This window comes from Glycine soja, chromosome 18, assembly GCF_004193775.1.
Source record: "Glycine soja cultivar W05 chromosome 18, ASM419377v2, whole genome shotgun sequence".
Taxonomy (NCBI): domain Eukaryota; kingdom Viridiplantae; phylum Streptophyta; class Magnoliopsida; order Fabales; family Fabaceae; genus Glycine; species Glycine soja.
This window is the reverse complement of record NC_041019.1, coordinates 7,474,145-7,493,365: the sequence shown is the minus strand read 5'-3', so window position 1 is coordinate 7,493,365 and position 19,221 is coordinate 7,474,145. Positions and strand designations below refer to the sequence as shown.

The following is a 19,221-nucleotide window of genomic DNA, read 5'->3' as shown; positions in this document are numbered from 1 at the left end:
AGTTGCTAGGTGCACCCAGCAATATTGCTGGTGCACCCAACAACTTATTGAAAGTATCATTTTGCCCTTTAAAATAAAATTATAAAAAACGCAAATGTAATTTCCGGAAGACTTTTTTTCGAACAAATTCTTCTTCTCTCCCGGAACACAGATTCTTCTTCTCTCCCGGAACACAGCTTCTTCTTCTCTCCCGGAACAGCTTCTTCTCCCGGAACCTGCTTCTTCTTCTCTTCTCCGTGAAGCTTCTTCTCCACGAGGCGCGCCAAGGCTTTCTTCTTCTTCTCCGCGAACAGGTTAGTTCCCCTTACCCTTAGCTTGTAATGTGCATCACTGTTAGCATAGCAATGGAACCTTAGCATAACAATGGAACCTTAGCATAGCAATGGAACCTTAGGGTAGAAGACGAGAGGGGAGAAGACGAGAGTACGCCAGAAAAAATGGCGGAAAAGGCTGACGGAGAAGTCTTCCGGAAGACCCGTTAGGGGTTCTTCCGGAAGTTCCGGAAGAACATTTTCCGGAAAGTTTCCGGAAGAAGTGTTCTTCCGGAAGTAACCAAACGTCTTTCGGAAGAACCCTTCTTCCGGAAGACTCCCGGAAAAACTCTTCCGAGAACTTTCCGGAAGAAGTGGTTCATCCGGAAGAATTCCGGAAGACGCACTCTTCCGGAAGAACTTTCAAATTTTTGGAAGACCTTTCCGGAAGAACCCCTTCTTCCGGAATGTTTCCGGAAGAACCACTTCTTCCGGAAGTGGTTTTTTTGTTTTTTTTGTGTTTTTTTTTATAAATTTTTTTAAACAGAAATTGTTTTTATTTTTTTTAAATGAATTATTTTATTTATTTTGGTTATTTTGTTTTTTAGATTTTATGTAAAATGAAGTTTAGGTTTTTGATGTCATATTTTTTTTATAATTTAAATTGTGTATTTTTACTAAATATTAATTTGTAAATTAATTTTTTTTTATAAAAGTAGTTGTGTTTGTTTTTGTTTATTGTTTATTTTTTTAAATTAGTGTTTTTTCTTTAAAAATGAAGTTGTCTATTTTTATAATTAAAGTTGTGTGTTTTGGAAGTTTTATAAAAATACTAATTTTTTATAATTAATTAGTTTATTTTATTATAAATGAAGTATTTTATTTACTAAAAAAATTGTGGATGTTTACTAAATAATTTTTTTTACATTAGTTGTTTAATTTTTTTTAAAAATTAAGTTGTGGATGTTTAGTAATGAATTATTTTTATATTAGTTGTGTTTTATTTTTATAAATGAAGTTGTTTATTTTTTTTTTAAAAAAATTAACTTGTGGATGTTTACTAAGTAATTTAGTTGTGTTTTTTTTTAGAAATGAAGTTTCTTATTTTTTTTTTTAAATTAAGAGTTGGATGTTTACTAATTAATTTTTTTTACATTAGTTGTGTTTTTTTTTATAAATGAAGTTGTTTAATTTTTATAAAAAAAATTAAGTTGTGCATGTTTATTAATAATTTTTTTTACATTAGTTGTTTTTTTTTTTATATAAATGAAGTTGTTTAATTTTTTTAAAAAAAATTAGGTCGTGTATGTGTGAAAATAATTTGATTTAAGTTAGTCTTATTTGTTTATAAATAAAGTTGATTTTTTATAAAGAAAATTGTGTATATTTTGACCGAAAAAAATACGTGTTCGACATGATTTACAGATCATGGCCAGAACACGAGGTTTAGGTCGTGCCATAGGTAGAGTTGTAGGCAGAGATAGAGCTGCTGACGAGGATGCTGGCGATGTTCCCGAGAGGCGTAGGCCTACTGCCTCAGCCCGTAGGCTACGCGTTCATCAGATGACTACAGAGGGACGTGATATGGCTGAGGACGTCGCTGATATGACTGATGATGTCCCTGAGCAGCCTACGGAGGCACCTGAGATGCGTGCGGACGCACAGGGTGCTGATAGTGGTGAGGGGTCAGATGGTGATGATGCTGCAGAGGGATTCCCTGGTGGTCCACGTGACCCGTCAGTGCTCACATCATTTGCCGAGCATGTTGCACATGCCGTGTGGAGTGGACAGGTATTTTAATTTGTTAATTATTTGTCATTGTTTATTTATTTGTTTATGATAAATTTTTTTTTAATAATTGTATAATTTGTACTTCAAATCAGGAACGTCCTGATTTGAAGTTAGTGTCACATGGGAGGAAGGTGACACTGATTGGGAGGCCAGTGCCTGAGATTGAAGGCCTGGTGGCTGCCACAGGATTAAGTCCACTGATAGATTGTTCAGTTATTACTGGCGATCCTGGACTTATATCCGCATTTGTGGAGAGGTGGCACAGTGAGACTAGCACCTTCCACCTTCCAGTAGGAGAGCTGACGATCACATTGGATGATGTGTCGTCCATTCTACATTTGCCATCACTGGCGCCTTGCACAGTTTCCACGCTCTTTCTACGGAGGAGGCCAGGTTCTTGCTCACGGAGTTGCTGGAAGTGTCTGCGGAGGAGGCCAGAGCCGAGACAGCACTCACACGTGGAGCATATGTACGATTAGGATGGGTTCGTGACATTTATGAGACCAGATGTCAGGCCCGGCGGTGGATTGTCGCAGCTCGCGCTTATCTGCTGCACCTTGTCGGTTGCACTCTTTTTGCTAATAAGAGTGCAACATACGTGCATGTGGTCCACCTTGACGCTTTCCGGGACCTCGCTCATAGTGGTGGTTACGCTTGGGGGGTTGCCGCGCTGGTTCATATGTATGACCAGTTAGATGAGGCTTGTAGGACCACCACCCAACAGCTTGCGGGGTACTTGACGTTACTTCAGGTAAATTTTGTGTTTATTAATATGTTAGGTTCGATTATGATTTAAACATGTTTTTATGTTATGTTAACCTCAATTATTGTGTAGTGCTGGATCTATGAGCACTTCCCTAGTGTGCATCAGTGCGTAACTGACGATACATACCAGGAGACGTCCCCACGTGCTTCCCGGTGGTTGACGTCGAAGGCGCACATGAAGGGCATCACAGGAGCACCCTACAGGGCACGTTGTTGACATTCACAGATGTGTCCTGGTTGCCGTACACGGAGCATCGGGGTGTTAGGGCGTTTCAGGAGATTTCATCGTTCCAGGGTCAGCTCAGATGGGGTCCTATGATCGTCACAGTTCGACCGGAGAGGGTGGTACGTCAGTTCGGTTACATCCAGAGCATCCCTCCGCCGCCTGTTAGTGCACGATTGTCACAGGATCAGATAGATGACAGGTGGATGGAGTTTGCGGATCACTTACTACCTGCGGGTCAGCCTTGTCTAGTGCCTGGGCAGGTATCTGCGGATTACATTGAGTGGTTTTTCCGCATATCTCACCCTTTCATGACACTGACCCAGGCAGCTGACCAGCAGAGGGATGCACCAGCTGCAGACCCTGAGGACTACATACAGCCGCCCAGCCCCCAGGTTCCAGTGGCATTTGACCCCCCTCCATATGTGGTAAGATTATTTGCGCGTTTAATGTTTTATGAGTTGTTATTTATTTTGAATTTCATAATAAATGTTTTTACTGACTTTGACAGGATGATTACGAGGGATATGAGGCGATTGCACAGAGGTTGGAGCGTGTGCTCAACCTTAGGATAGTCACTGCAGGCACAGAGTTATATGACATTATGCAGGACTGCCTGACGATCGCGAGAGGGGGACCCAGTGCTGATGGGACGGTCAGGGCTCGTCAGAGACGCCGCACGGACCATTGATCATTGTATTTATTTTGTTGTGTTGTAGTTGACATGAATATTTGTAATTATTACAGTTTTTGTTTAATATAGTTGACGTGTTTTGCACAGTTTATTATTTTATAATATAGTTTGTTATTCCGATTGTTTGTGGTCCTTAAGCGAAGTTTACGGTTGTTTTAAATTTATTTTTAAAAAAAGGGAACCTAGAATCATGAGTTTTGTTTGTCAGAATTACATAAAAAATAAAAGTTTTTAAAATGATTAATAATTCATAAGTGAACCCTTTTTCCATGTTCAAGTACCCATGTTTGTAAGAATTACATAAATGAACCCTTTTTCCATGTTTGTAAGAATTACATAAAAAACATAAGTTTTTAAAATCATGAGTTTTGTTTGTAAGAATTACATAAATGAATCTTTTTTCCATGTTCAAGTACCCATGTTTGGGATTTTTTTGCGTGGGTGTGTCTGTGCCCTGAGACAATGGAGGGCGGCCATTTCTCATGTTTGGACGTCAAAGAATCCAAAAAAAATAGTCCCGTTCCATGGTTCCGTCAACTAACACGTCAAAACAAAGCCTCAAAATCCAAAAAAATAGGAAATGAACCCTTTTTCCATGTTCAAGTACCCATGTTTGGGATTTTTTTGCGTGGGTGTGTCTGTGCCCTGAGACAATGGAGGGCGGCCATTTCTCATGTTTGGACATCAAAGAATCCAAAAAAAATAGTCCCGTTCCATGGTTCTGTCAACTAACACGTCAAAACAAAGCCTCAAAATCCAAAAAAATAGGAAATTAACCCTTTTTCCATGTTCAAGTACCCATGTTTGGGATTTTTTTCCGTGGGTGTGCCTGTGCCCTGAGACAATGGAGGGCGGCCATTTCTCATGTTTGGACATCAAAGAATCCAAAAAAAATAGTCTCGTTCCATGGTTCCGTCAACTAACACGTCAAAACAAAGCCTCAAAATCCAAAAAAATAGGAAATGAACCCTTTTTCCATGTTCAAGTACCCATGTTTGGGATTTTTTTGCGTGGGTGTGTCTGTGCCCTGAGACAATGGAGGGCGGCCATTTCTCATGTTTGGACATCAAAGAATCCAAAAATAATAGTCCCGTTCCATGGTTCCGTCAACTAACACGTCAAAACAAAGCCTCAAAATCCAAAAAAATAGGAAATGAACCCTTTTTCCATGTTCAAGTACCCATGTTTGGGATTTTTTTCCGTGGGTGTGCCTGTGCCCTGAGACAATGGAGGGCGGCCATTTCTCATGTTTGGACATCAAAGAATCCAAAAAAAATAGTCCCGTTCCATGGTTCCGTCAACTAACACGTCAAAACAAAGCCTCAAAATCCAAAAAAATAGGAAATGAACCCTTTTTCCATGTTCAAGTACCCATGTTTGGGATTTTTTTGCGTGGGTGTGCCAGTGCCCTGAGACAACGGAGGGCGGCCATTTCTCATGTTTGGACATCAAAGAATCCAAAAAAAATAGTCCCGTTCCATGGTTCCGTCAACTAACACGTCAAAACAAAGCCTCAAAATCCAAAAAAATAGGAAATGAACCCTTTTTCCATGTTCAAGTACCCATGTTTGAGATTTTTTTCCGTGGGTGTGCCTGTGCCCTGAGACAATGGAGGGCGGCCATTTCTCATGTTTGGACATCAAAGAATCCAAAAAAAATAGTCTCGTTCCATGGTTCCGTCAACTAACACGTCAAAACAAAGCCTCAAAATCCAAAAAAATAGGAAATGAACCCTTTTTCCATGTTCAAGTACCCATGTTTGGGATTTTTTTCCGTGGGTGTGCCTGTGCCCTGAGACAATGGAGGGCGGCCATTTCTCATGTTTGGACGTCAAAGAATCCAAAAAAAATAGTCCCGTTCCCCAGTTCCGTCAACTAACACGTCAAAACAAAGCCTCAAAATCCAAAAAACTACGAAATGAACCCTTTTAACAATTAAATTTTTGGACCACTGAAACAACGCATTCAACTTTATTATGGGAATTAAACACGTCGTAAATATATAAAGGTTACATCAACAAAAAAACAAAAAATTAAACATGACATTCAGTTGTTTAGCGACGTCCCACTGACCTCGTCTTCAACATATTTAGTAAAGACAGCTAAAATTTCTATTGATCCATATTTTTTCCAGTAGTTAGATTGTACTAACACCTTCAGCAGTTCTTCGTTGGTGATCAGCTCATTTATTTCATATTTTATAACCGTATTTGAATACTCAAACCGAGCTGGTTGGCGGAAAAACAATCGTCTTACCGTTTGTGATTCGTGAATTCCAAGAGGGGGAATCCCTTTAGGTGCAACTTGCTTGATTAAATTCTTCAGTTCATCGATGGTACATGTTGAAGGAATTTGAAATTTCTTAGGATTTTTTCCTGTGAACGCGCAACCAACAAATTTGTTTTGCGGTGGCATGTTCCATTTGCCGTTGTAATACAGGATCGCGTCATGAATACGAGGCATAGTGCGTTCAAGTAAGTTTATTATTCCATCTGGTGTTCTTCCAACGGTGCATAATAACTCAATCGGACCAACACAACAAAATTGATCATTACACATTAACATTGTGTTGACATCGTCATCATTTATCAATTTGATACACTCAAAGCGAATTTGGTTACCTGTATCGGTGAATGGCTTCCGGTAGTGAATTTCATCCAAAAATTGTTTGTCGGATAGCTGAAGGGTATTGTGTATTCTGGTTTTTAGGCTTGCAAAATCACACCTATTTGGTACTCGAATGGGCACCGGAGTTGAAGTTTGGAAGTAAACCCCAGTATCATTGTGAATAATCGATCCATTTGGATAAATGAAAGCCAACCTTGAGTTGACAATCGTCTGACTGCTAGTTTCTCCTAGAAATGCCATAGTTTGTGTATCAGTTGGGAGATTATTTGAAAGCAAGATAATGTGTGATTTAGTAGCCTAGTCTGCCATATATATAGATGGTTGTGACCGAGCCTTTGTTTAACTTTGTTTACAAAAAAATAGACACGCGTAAATGTGTAGTCAAGTCAGCCAATGTGTTGTCGCTAATGTGTAGTCAAGTCAACCAATGTGTTGTCGAGCGACTGCTAGTTTCAAAATGTGTACTGAAGTCAACCAATGTGTTGTCACGCTCAAACTGTAATACGCATGCATGTCATTATGTGTTGTCAATTATGACAATGATGTATGCTGTACGCGTAAATGATTTTTGTTGGACCAACAATTTCCTTGCTTAACCAAACGAGTAGTTGATAATATTAATTGGTTAGTGACGGGTTACAACGAATTATATCGCATAATGAATACAAATAAATAAACAATGAATGTTTAGTCTTCATTTAGGTCTACATAGTGTGTTTTGAATGACATCAAGCTTGTGTATTCCTGCATTCTATTAATATATGGAATTGCCCATTGCTTTGCCTGAGAATAACAATTGGTTGACCACAACAGCGCTGGGGGAGGCAACGGACAATGGTCTTTCAAATAAACCTGTTGTACATGAACAAACATTATATCATGCGCTGACCGTGCCAAACGAACAAGCGAAGTCATTGCATAATTGTTACACTAACTATATTCAATGTACCTGAACAAAATTATTTCCAAACACGTGACCGACACATATGATGCGGTGGCCAGAAGAGTCAGGTGGTGGTTGACTTCTAAGAGGGAAAAATGTCATGCTTTGTTGTTGTGACAACGATACAAGGATTACGTTATACCGTGAAGCAATCACATATCCCATGTCTGTTATATCCATCCACTTGTCCACACTAACCTGAATGAACCAAACATACACATGTAAGTAATTTAAACATTGTTATTAAAAAAAATTAACCTAAAAACATACCTTTGAAAATCCATCAACAAGTAGGGACAACTTTAATTGTTCAAATCTCTCTGTGCCACCGAAGAGGTTCATGTACTCATGCGACCACCTGCCAAGTTCTTTAAGCAATTCATTACGCACTAACGGCCACGAATCTTCCCCCATACCTAATAAAGCGCCAATGGACCGATATCCACAGTTACCGTCCGCTTTCACATCCACAACGTCACGAATGAAACCTTGAAAGAATGACGCAAATTGATCCAACATCGGGATGATCCTTGTTGGCTGACGCGGTTGAGAACATGATGCACTTCGTTTCACTGGAGAGTTGCTGCTTTGAACAGAATGAAAAGCATCAACATACTCCCAGTAAGACGGATCACGCTTTGTGGATGTTTGACTTCTTTTCATCGGTTTCTTCGGTGCACCTTTAGTGTTCACCTTTGATGGAGGAGGGCACATAGAGTTATGATCAGGGTATGCGATTTCTCGAAGTTTACTCTTCAGATTTACTTTGCCAGCCACATCAAGTTCATCAAACCTTTTAGATATGACCTCTATTTCTTCCTTGATGGTGACTTCCGTCTCACATAACCCTTGGTCTGAAAAGCAAAGTCTCCTCCAAAAAAGATGGACTGACTCCAATGGGATGCTGCTAGCAGTATACCTAGAAAGTTCACATGCACAAGGAAGCCCGTGCGTGCTTCTCATCACACAACCACAAGAAGAGAGATTGTTGCCGAGATAACGTAAACGGTCAATCTCAGAAGCAATCTGATTTAAAGCATCCCTCGAAACCATCCCAAGAAGCCTCTTGTATAAGGTTTTTTTATATACATGGCTAACCACATGCGTACTGGTTTCAAAGGATGCTTTAATTTCGACGTGTTGCAACGTGATCATGTTGTTCATGGCATCCCAAACACTACATAGGTCTCCAACGCTATTTTGTAGTACTCTTTTGAGAGCCCAATGAGCTGATTCAACCCTACATTTAAAATACACAACAAACATGAAAATATACAACAATTAAATACCATTTAATATTAATCGTTACTAACAAATAAAATCAGTTGTTAATACCTGTTTGTTGTTGTGTTGCCTAGGTGCATGACCTTATTCGTCCATGCTGTAATAAATTTTTCCTTGTGGGGGATAATCCATGTGTCGTTAACATAGTCAACGAACATCGGCCAAGGCGAACAAGCAACTTGAAACTTCTGATATGACTCATGGAACTCGTATTCGGACGGACAATCAACCAAAGTACCCCAGTTATCCATTACATAGTCCCACGCATTTTTTTCCCCGATTAAAGATTTGCACTTCGCCTTCACATTCTTATCGATATGAAACTTGCACAACAAATTAGTAGACTCGGGAAACACAGTTTTCACTGCATTCATCAGTGCTAGGTCTCTGTCAATGACAATAACAAGAGGGAGGCGATCGTGTCTTAAAAATAGGCCTCGAAATCGTTCCAAAGCCCATACAATATTATTAACACGCTCAGCCTCCAGATATGCAAACCCAGCAGAGAATGTCATCGCCGTTGGTGTCACTCCAACAAAGTCAAGTAGTGGGAGTCTGTACCTGTTTGTTTTGTAGGTACTGTCTATAAAAAACACCAGATGACATGCATTGCATAACTTTACTGCATCTGGGTGACACCAAAACAGATCACGCACCACAACTTCATCCTTCAATCTATGCCAATGAATGTATTGATCACGTTCGAGAAGCTTCATCAGATGCTGCATTTCGGTATCAGCTCCTCTTATTGAAGAACGATATGCACTTCTTGCATTGTAAATTTGCTTTATCATGGTGTAACTGTCGGCATTGTGTTCCTTCAACGTTAGCAAGATGTTTTTCGGTTTCACCATCGACTTTGTCATATCAGCAATAATTTTCTTTTCTTCCTTAGTCAATCGCCCGGCGTATGGATGTCCAACTAAGGACTTCGCCAATTCATGATTATGAATCCCACAGATCAACTTCACCATCCAACCTTCCCCTCCACGCACTGGTTTCCCACGAAGCCTGAAGGGACAACCACATTTCCTACTCCCGGTGTCTTTTCTAACGAATTCTTTATTTCTACACTTGTACGTACTACTCCTTTCACACCCAATTAACACAAATGAACTTCTTCCTCTGCTACCGGTCTCTGTGTCAGATCTCATAATTACTGCAACAAATCCATTTTCATGGGCAACTGTTCGAGCCCATTGCAAAACATCATCTCGAGTAGCGAATACCTACAACGCAACCCTAACACATTAATTTTCATACAAACCATCAATTCAACCAATGACTCAAATTATCTATGATTACCTGAGATGTATTAAAAGCATTTGAACAATCGACATGTGGTTCATTCACTCCACATTCTTCTTGATTATCATAATCATAATCCATATGAACTTCTTGTGACATCGCAAAGTCATACCTCCATTGATCTTCGTCCATCTTAAGGACATATGCATCATACACAAGTACATTCAAATTATCATATAACCACATCCAAAAATTTACTACACCTTAAATAACAAACATATTAATAGGACATATGCATCATACACGACTATATTAAAATTATCACTATATTCTAAATTTATAACTACATTATTTACTTAAACTAAACTTATCACTATAATAAACAACTAATAAAACATTTTTGTACCATTATACATTTAAGTTACCTAAATCATTTAATATTATACCATTATACCTAATTAAATTATCCACAACATATATAAAACAGAAATACAAAAAATTATAAAACAGAAATATATATATATATATATATATATATATATATATATATATATATATATATATCATTATAAAACAAAAAAATTATTAAATGAATTTTATTGTTATAAATTTTAATGTCCACAATATATACCATTATACCTAATTAAACAAATAATCCATTATTAAACAAATATATATATATATATATAAATTATAAAACAGAAATAAAAAAAAATGCTAATAATTTAACATTCCGGAAGACCTTCTTCCGGAAGTTACTGAGGCCTATTCCGGAAGAAGTGGTTCCGGAAGTGTCTTCCGGAAGCACTTCTTCCGGAATGGGCCTCAGTGACTTCCGGAAGACCTGAAAACATTTCCGGAACCACTTCTTCCGGAATGGGCCTCAGTAACTTCCGGAAGAAGGTCTTCCGGAAGTGTTTTCCGGCAACACTTCATCCGGAAAAGGCCTCAGTGCCTAAAATTTCTTCCGGATACACATTTTTTTACTACTTTTCTTCTGTAAAAAGTAGCCGGAAAAGAAAAAAAATACCCATAAAAGCGTACCTCCGACAGAATAGGAAGAACAACCACTAACAAAACTTCAAATACCGAACACGGGACCACCGAATCTCTAAATACTTCACGGGACCACCACCAAAATAGCAAAAGCGCAACCGGAAGAAACAAAGCAACCGGAAGAAACAAAGCAGAAGAAAGCGAAAGGCAGTAAAAAGAAGCGAAGAAAGCGAAAGCGCAGTAGAAAGAAGCGTTTACGCGTTAATTTAAAGAAAATTACACAAGGGCAAAATCGTCATTACATACGCATTAAATATTATTTTATTTTTACTTATTATTATAAAATGAAAATTCTTATTTCGTTACATACGTTCACTAATTATTTAATTATTTATGTATAATAATATTAATTATTTTATAATTTAGTTTATCCATTAAAAGTAAATTATATTATCAAATAATTTTTTTTTAAAAAAAGTTCAGTTCCGGAAGAAGTTTCTTCTGGAAACTTCCGGAAGAAGGTTCTTCCGGAAGTTTCCGGAAGAACCTTCTTCCGGAAGTTTCCGGATGACGATCTTCCGGACGAAGTTTGTGTGTACTTCCGGAATTCCCAAATTCTTTTTCCGGAAGAAGTCTTTTTCCGGAAACTTTCCGGAAAAGCTTGTTCCGAAAAGTTTACGGAAATACTTCTTCCGGAAGAAGAATTATTGAAGGGCAATTTTGCCACTTCACTGTTTGCTGGGTGCCCCAGCAATAATGCTGGGTGCACGTAGCAACTCCCTAAGATCCTGTGTTGTAACTTAAAAAGCCTACAAGAGCAAGAGGGACAAGCCCATTTTTTTTATTTTTCATTTTTTGCGGCTTAGAATTTGAAAGTATATTTGCACACTTAAATTTGGCTTGAAATCAAGTTTTAATCGAAAGCATTATATAAGTTACTTATGCACTATCGGTTTGCAAATTGAAATTCACTGAAACTTAGATTTGTAAAACTTAATCCAAGTATGCATTTTGATGTTTAGGGAAGTGCGTTCTGTTTTGGAGATATGATGGTTATGGCATTTTGATACCTCCACAAAACAAACTAGTGTAGAAAACATATCAGTCAATTTAACTTTCTTAATTAAGGGTATTTTCTTGCTTGTGTTAGGCATATTGCTTGAGAACAAAGTTTCAAGTACTTCGGGGCATGTTAAGATCGTCCACATGTTCAGACAGCTGTTGCAAGATCATGATAAGAGTAAACACTACGAATTACTAACTTTTAAAAATGCATGAGTTGCATTAGTAATAATAGAACAGGTGTAAATTCCTTAAATTGTAAGAAAATAGCTGTACTTCAAGAGTATAAATCTGTTATTATAAGACAGTTACCAATGTGATTCTGCCGTTCATAATAATTTCAATTTTCCAAGTTCAAACTTCCAACCACTATTCATGTACTTTTCAAGAATCCAAATTATGCAGTTACATAGAAGAAACATACATGGCACATAATGTGGAGCTAGGACTTCCAAGCTTAATAGAAAAGTATGCTGTTATTCATGGATAATGATAATGCTGAAGCAAAAGCATTATTAAAACTTGTCTACTGCATCTACCTCCTCATTTCTATTTCCAAATTCAGGTAATTGGTTATTGCTTAAATTGAAAAGAAACAGCAGCAATATGGAGCACACTTTGTAGTTTTTTCTTCCCTCTTTTCTTTCTCTGTTGACAATGTCCACTGTTTTTTTTTTTAAATGAACAACCTTGAACTATCATTTTCGTAAACAAATCCATATGTCTGTATTACGAACAAAACTCATAATAATTATTCAATCAATAAAGTATACACACCACCACCAACCAACCTTTTTCCCCACAAGGTGGTATAGGCTACATGAATTAAATAACAGCATAGCTTCTATTATAAATCATGTCTACAGACAAACTATTGATCTATAAATTCATTTCTATAGCTTTGTATATATTTCTTCTCCGTTCCCCTTTGCCTATAATGATTTAGGCTACCCTCCATGTGAACTACCCTTCTTCCCAAGACTTTTATAAGTCCTCTTAATTCTCAATACATGCTCATCTTTTCTATCATTTGAGGCAAATTTCTGTCATCTTTTCTACCTTATAAATGATTGACGAAATCATTTCTGACAAGAATATCCAAATACCAAATCTGACCTAGGAACTACCACAACTTTTTCTGTAATGTACGTATTCATTATCAAAAAGATAAAAAAAAAGAAAAAGAAAAAGATTCTGCAAATGCTGTAAAGAGAAGTTATCTTGGAACAACCTTAGGTGTCCCAAATCATCACAACCGCTATCACTCCCACACCCAACAACACGGCAAGAAACTTGAAATAGGCTGAGTCAACCTTTGTTGGTATGTGGGGCATGTACCCTTTTGCCAACAGATGGTTTACTGATACATAGATAAATACTCCACAAGCCAGACCCATTGATATGGCAAAGATCCAATCCGCCACATGACCCTGAGTTGTGGCATCCAATATAATTCCAATGGCCACACCAATTGGACTCGAGATGGCAAAAGCAAAAGCATAGGCTGCACACGACACAAGGGGACGGTTAGGAATCATTCTGAGGAGAGCAATTCCCATGGCAATGGCTGCAAATATCTTGTGCAGACAGATTGTCCATAAGGCTTTCCATGCATTTGCTTTGGTCTCAGCAACTCCAATTGCTAAGCCCTCAAACACAGAATGTGCACAAAGGGCAACAATCAATAAAATGGTGTCTCCAAGCGAACGGACAGATCCAAGTGCAGGGTTTGCTAAGTGATGATGATCAGAGCTAGAAATAGAATGGCTCTGTTAACACAGAAAAACAAAAAACTAGTACCAAACATGTAATGGCAAGCCTAAAATGAAGTATCCCAGAAAAATTTAAGAACCCATTTTGACTGATATAAAACCATGAAATCTAACCCGGTGTTGTGACTGAGATCTAACACTGTTGTTACTTACTTTGCTCACATCATCCCCTGCAATGCAAACCAAAAGAATAGAAAGTAGTCCTTTAGACAAGGTGAACCTAAGGATATTCAAAATAATTTCATCTTTGTTAAATTGATGTCCTCTGACTTAATTGTAAAGCAACTGGTGATTTTCTTTTTAATTTTAGTTTCTTTATATATTAAAAGGTGGATGAATAACTTAAAAGAGTCTAAGAGGTTAATCACACTTTTAGCTCAAGTACTTGACATGATGATATAAATTTAGATACACTCTGTAAAATTCTGTGTAACGTAATGGTAATTTGTAATCTGAATCATGCACCACCAAACTTTAAATTAAATTATCTTATCCCAACACGAGACAACACAGTTCAAAGGACAAGACAGAGATTTTCAAAATCAAATTGAATTACATGATCAGAAGACATGGCAATGCTCCCAGCAAACAATCAGCTTACAGAATTCACCATTCGACAAAAAACGAAACTACTACAGTCTTGAATAAAAACCCAAGTCTATACGCAGAATCATTATTCATTCACCCCACCAGCAAAACTGTAATCGAAAAACACAGCTCAAAAACAGGGGACAAAAAAATAGGACAAAACTTGAATGCAAGCGCCCTTTGGCCCTTTTCATTTTGTTCTGTTATCATGATCGGAATTTCACCTCAGCAATACTGATTGTTAATACACACTTTTTTACATAAATTACCACCAAATTGCACTAATCCTCTTGTAAAATATTCCTACTAAAGCACTATTCCTTCACCTTAAAGTCATCTCCAATGGTAGTTCTTATATATAAGAACTGACTTCTTAACATTAAAAAAACTATTTTGCTTGTTAGGACTAACCAGAGAATAATACTAAAAGGAAGAAATAATTGTTGTAGAAATCATAGGAGATCATAAAAAAAAGAGTCATGAATAGTATAAAAAAAAGTTATGAATAGTAAAATTTTGAACATTCCAATAAAAATCTTTCTCCATTTAATTTTTTAACCAATGCCCCGATTAGCATTTGTATATATATATAGTACCAACTGAAATGCATAGCAACCAATGAGTAAAAACAGATACCTTGAACTTGGACATCCTCAGCATCACGCGGTTGGTCACGCCCCGTATTCTTCAAAACCGAGGAAATGACAGCATCAGCGAGCAGGGTCATCAAGTACCCTGCACACGCGAGCATGAACGCGAAGGGGTACTCCTTGCGAGTTAAGTCCCCGAAGGTTTCATTAGCGTCGCTGAGAAAATGCATCATTGCAGTTCCCAGAAACACTCCTCCAGCAAACTGGGTCCCCAGAACTAAGAACCCCTCGTTCCATTTCAGAATGTAGGGGGAAACGCCCGATACAAAAGTAGCAAAAAAAATAACGATCAAACACCACACCTTTGCGAGAATCAAGGACCGAGCACGGAGGTTGGGGGTGGCGTCGCCTCCGGCGTCCGCGTCGTCGTCGTCGTCGTCGTCGAGGTGGCCGCTGTGGGCGGAGACGGAGAGGGAGAAGAAGAAGAGAAGGGAGAGTGTGAAGAGGAAGAGGGATGTGCGAAAAGAAGGTGACATTTTTTTTTATTGGAATATGGTAATGTGAGAAGTGAGAAGAAAAGAAGTGAAGGTTATAGAATGAATGTGAATGGTCTTAGAGTCTTTTGGGTAGGGAGAGAGGGAAGAGGGTTTGGGAGGGGACCGTTGTTAGGTTTGGTGATAAGCTTCGGAAGTTTGTTTTGTACTACACACGTGAGAGAGACAGGTTTTGTACTACGTTCAATTGTTGGAGTAATAATCATGCTCACCATCATATCATATATAATTATAAATGAGTACCATAAATGTAAAACTTATCCAAAACTTGAATGGAAAATATTTAATTAAGTTGAAATAATTTGAAACTACCTGATAAACATTTTTATTTTTAGCCTTTTTAAACTAGTGTTAGCATCATACTTATTCAAATCAAATCCACCCGATTGGTTGTACTAGAATCTTGTGTCCAAGACAGTCCGTTAAGATGTGGGAGCAGAAATATAAATGTTAAATTATTAATAGTTAATCATTTTATGAAACTCAATGATCCAATCTTGTCTTGATTTGACTCAATCAAGAATTTTTTTTTAACTCATATAACATGTTATAATTAATTATTGAATGTCATATAATTTATTTCTATAATATTATTTTTTTATTTTAATAATAATATATAATAACTAATTATTATCATATTAATTATGTGGTGTAATATTTATATATTTTAAATATTTTTATCAAATTTATTTGTTGTTATACGATAAATTTTGTATTTAATTAGAAAAATGAGAGTTTTTTTAATTATTTAATGATAATATCTACAAAATAATTTATAATAATAAATTTTTATATAATATTTATAGTTTTACCATGATAATAAATTTAATTTTAAAATATAAAATATAAATTGATCATATTTTATTAAATATATTATATATTTTAACTTTTTAATATATATATATATATAAATAAGTTCATTACCCGCCAACTTATAATGGATTGACTTAATATTTCAATCATATTAATTAATTTGGTGATTTTCATAAGAGTGGTGTCATTTATTATCAATTGGAATATTAATCATATATATACTAGTAATAATAATTATAAAATTTATTTTAATATGATTTTTATGATTATTATAATAAAAAAATCTATATATTTGAGTTTTTTAATTTATAATTGGATAGTAATATAATTTTTTATCAAAAATATTAGGAACATATTAGCATTTCTTCAAATACATTTTCTCAGTTTATTTAATTAATTAAGATTTATTAAATTAAAAAATAATCATTAAAATGATGTGAGAGACTCACAAATTTTTTTTACTTTTAATATAATTCACTCATATAATTTTTTTTTATTTTTAATAAACTTTAACCAATAAAAAGATTATTCAAAAAAATATATTAAAAATCATTTTTTCAATAAAATAATCGGTACTTATATAATTTATTCTTTTTATTACTGCTTCTCATTAAATATATACATGGACCTTAGCTTTCAACAATAATTTTTCGTGCTGGAAGGTGTTGCTAATTCCAATCGAATTGGAGAAAAAAAAAAGCGCGTGTACTGCAAAGTTTGACCCGTACTGCAAACAAAAAAAAAAATCTGTCACGGGTCTTTCATTTGAATCTTTAACGTTAAGTACGGATTGTAACAGGAAATAATTTTTTTCGCTTCGATATTTGGAAATAATTAATCGATGGGAAATTTAACATAATATATAGAAACAGAGAATAAGTTGAGAGATTAACAGCCTGTTTGGATTTTTATTGGGAAAGTACCAAAAATCTTTTCTAGGATTTTTTTTGGTGATCAATCTCTTTTATGATTAGAATCAAGATTTTTATCAAATTGAACAAGATTTAAAATGAGTCACTTCTAATTCATAATTAATTTCTTAAGCAGTGTCATTGTCATAATGTTTTTTTGGTAAATTTCTAATTATCCTTATGATCATTCACACAACCTATAACAAGAAATGGAAAATGTTTTATCCTCCAACGGTTTTTGGCCGAATGAACCCTGACACTTGACAATAGCAATGCTTTATCAACTTTTAGAGACAAATGACACTTTTTATATGGATCGGTTGAATGCTCCCGCTTAAAATTTTGGAGTTGGTAGCATTAATTGCTCACAAGAAATATAGTATAGAGAGTACTTACATATTACAAGGAATAAATTTGGGTGAATAATTAAAGTAAGTTCCAAGATAGGAATGAATAATTTGGGTGAATAATTAAAGTAAGTTCCAAGATAGGAATGAAAAAATAAATCACTTCTTTTCAGCCTTGACCTACTCGGAAGCCATGAGGGAAAGAAATATGGTATTTTAAATACATCTCTCACTCCCCTATACTTTTTGCCTAACTTAGTTTCACATGTCTTGTTAAATTCACATTTTATAATTTTTAAAAATAATTTTTTATATTATTTGAATTTTTAATATATTTTATTAATTTAAATTATAATATATATACATATTATAATAAATACGTCAATAAATATTTAAATATTATATATATATATATATATTTGTGATAAATTTAAAACTTTTTAAATTATAATATATATGTATAATAAGTTATAATGATTTAAATTATTTTATTGGACAATCAATTAAAATTGTGTAATGTATGTTTCATAATAAAATATACGTGTGTTAATTGATTTAAAGTTTACTTGTGTAAATTAAAAAAACACCAAAAATAACTTTTTATTAGTTGTGTTCACGTAAAATTTACTTTTAATGAAATTTAATATATTTTAAAAAATATTTATAATTGAATATTTTTTTGCATTTTTACTTTGATCAACAAAAAAATATACCATATCAATTTACATGATTCTTAAAATTAAAAATATAATAAATATAAAATCTAAATATTCCAATTTATACGATTCTTAAAGCAACTTTATCGTAGGATCTTCATTCTTAGATCTTGCGTCGAAGACCTATTATTTGAATATCTCCCTTACAATGAAATGGAAGATTGACACGATGGAAGATAAACTCTTCAACAAGAATCACATAGATCCCAACAATAGCATTAAAAATTAATTTTTTTTCCTCATATTAACAAATTTTGGAGGTAAAATAAAAATCTCATTTTGCATGAAGAAGGAGATGAGAAGAAGGATGAATGTCAATATACAATCTAAAAGCAAAATTAAAATTCCACAACAATCCATTTTTCTCTCACAAGAACAAATTACAAATCAAAGAAAAACTCTCCCTTCGCTGTTCACTGTTCATCATTTGGTGTGGCCATGTTGTTCGTCGTTGCTCCATGCGCAAATGTTCTATATTTTTGTTTATTGTCGTGGTTATGCAACAAATCTTCAACTTACATCATCGTCATCGTGTGTGAATGTCCTCCACCGTTCCGTGCATGGAAATGACCACATGCAAGCAAAACCGTGAAAGACAAAGGGTTGTGTGGAAGGGGGGAACACAAGGGCGATGCTTCACAAGGGGGAGAGGAGAGGGAATCAATAAAAGAGAGATTGGTGGGAGAAATGGGGAAAGAATGGGTGGGGATGTGAGTGGGAGACAAAGGGTCATGTGAAGAAAGGAAAAGGGTAGAAGCTTGATCCATGTGAGGTTAGAGGAAAGGGGGTCGTGAGAGAAGAGAGGGAAATGAGATAGTTGGAGAGAAGGGGAAAATGAATGAATGTGGACAAAGGAAAGAGAGAAACATTAGAGAGGAGGGGAAAGTAAATGGATGTGGACGTGTGTGGGTGGGAGTGAGACACATTGCAATTTCAGTTTTAAAAAGGCAATTTACATTGAAGTTGTTTTTCACAAAAGAGCCTTTGGTAGATTTGAACGTTTCACAATTTGACCAGTTTACATAGGTGTGTAGTTTATCATTTCC

General features: G+C 35.8%; 1 protein-coding gene across 2 annotated transcripts; it reads right to left on the bottom strand.

The window, feature by feature from the left end:
* Nucleotides 1-12,605: 12,605 nt before the first annotated feature.
* LOC114396560 (zinc transporter 11-like) lies at nt 12,606-15,493 on the bottom strand. Of its 2 annotated transcripts, none has more exons than XM_028358605.1 (3): nt 14,881-15,493; nt 13,810-13,826; nt 12,606-13,653 (listed from the first exon to the last, which is right to left on the bottom strand). In XM_028358605.1, exons 1-3 carry the CDS (start codon nt 15,368-15,370, stop codon nt 13,117-13,119), a joined length of 1,044 nt encoding a protein of 347 aa, XP_028214406.1. In that variant the 5' UTR covers nt 15,371-15,493; the 3' UTR covers nt 12,606-13,116. The 2 variants fall into 2 exon arrangements, with proteins under 2 accessions (XP_028214406.1, XP_028214405.1); XM_028358604.1 differs by having other exon boundaries at nt 13,771-13,826; nt 14,881-15,490.
* Nucleotides 15,494-19,221: the final 3,728 nt, after the last annotated feature.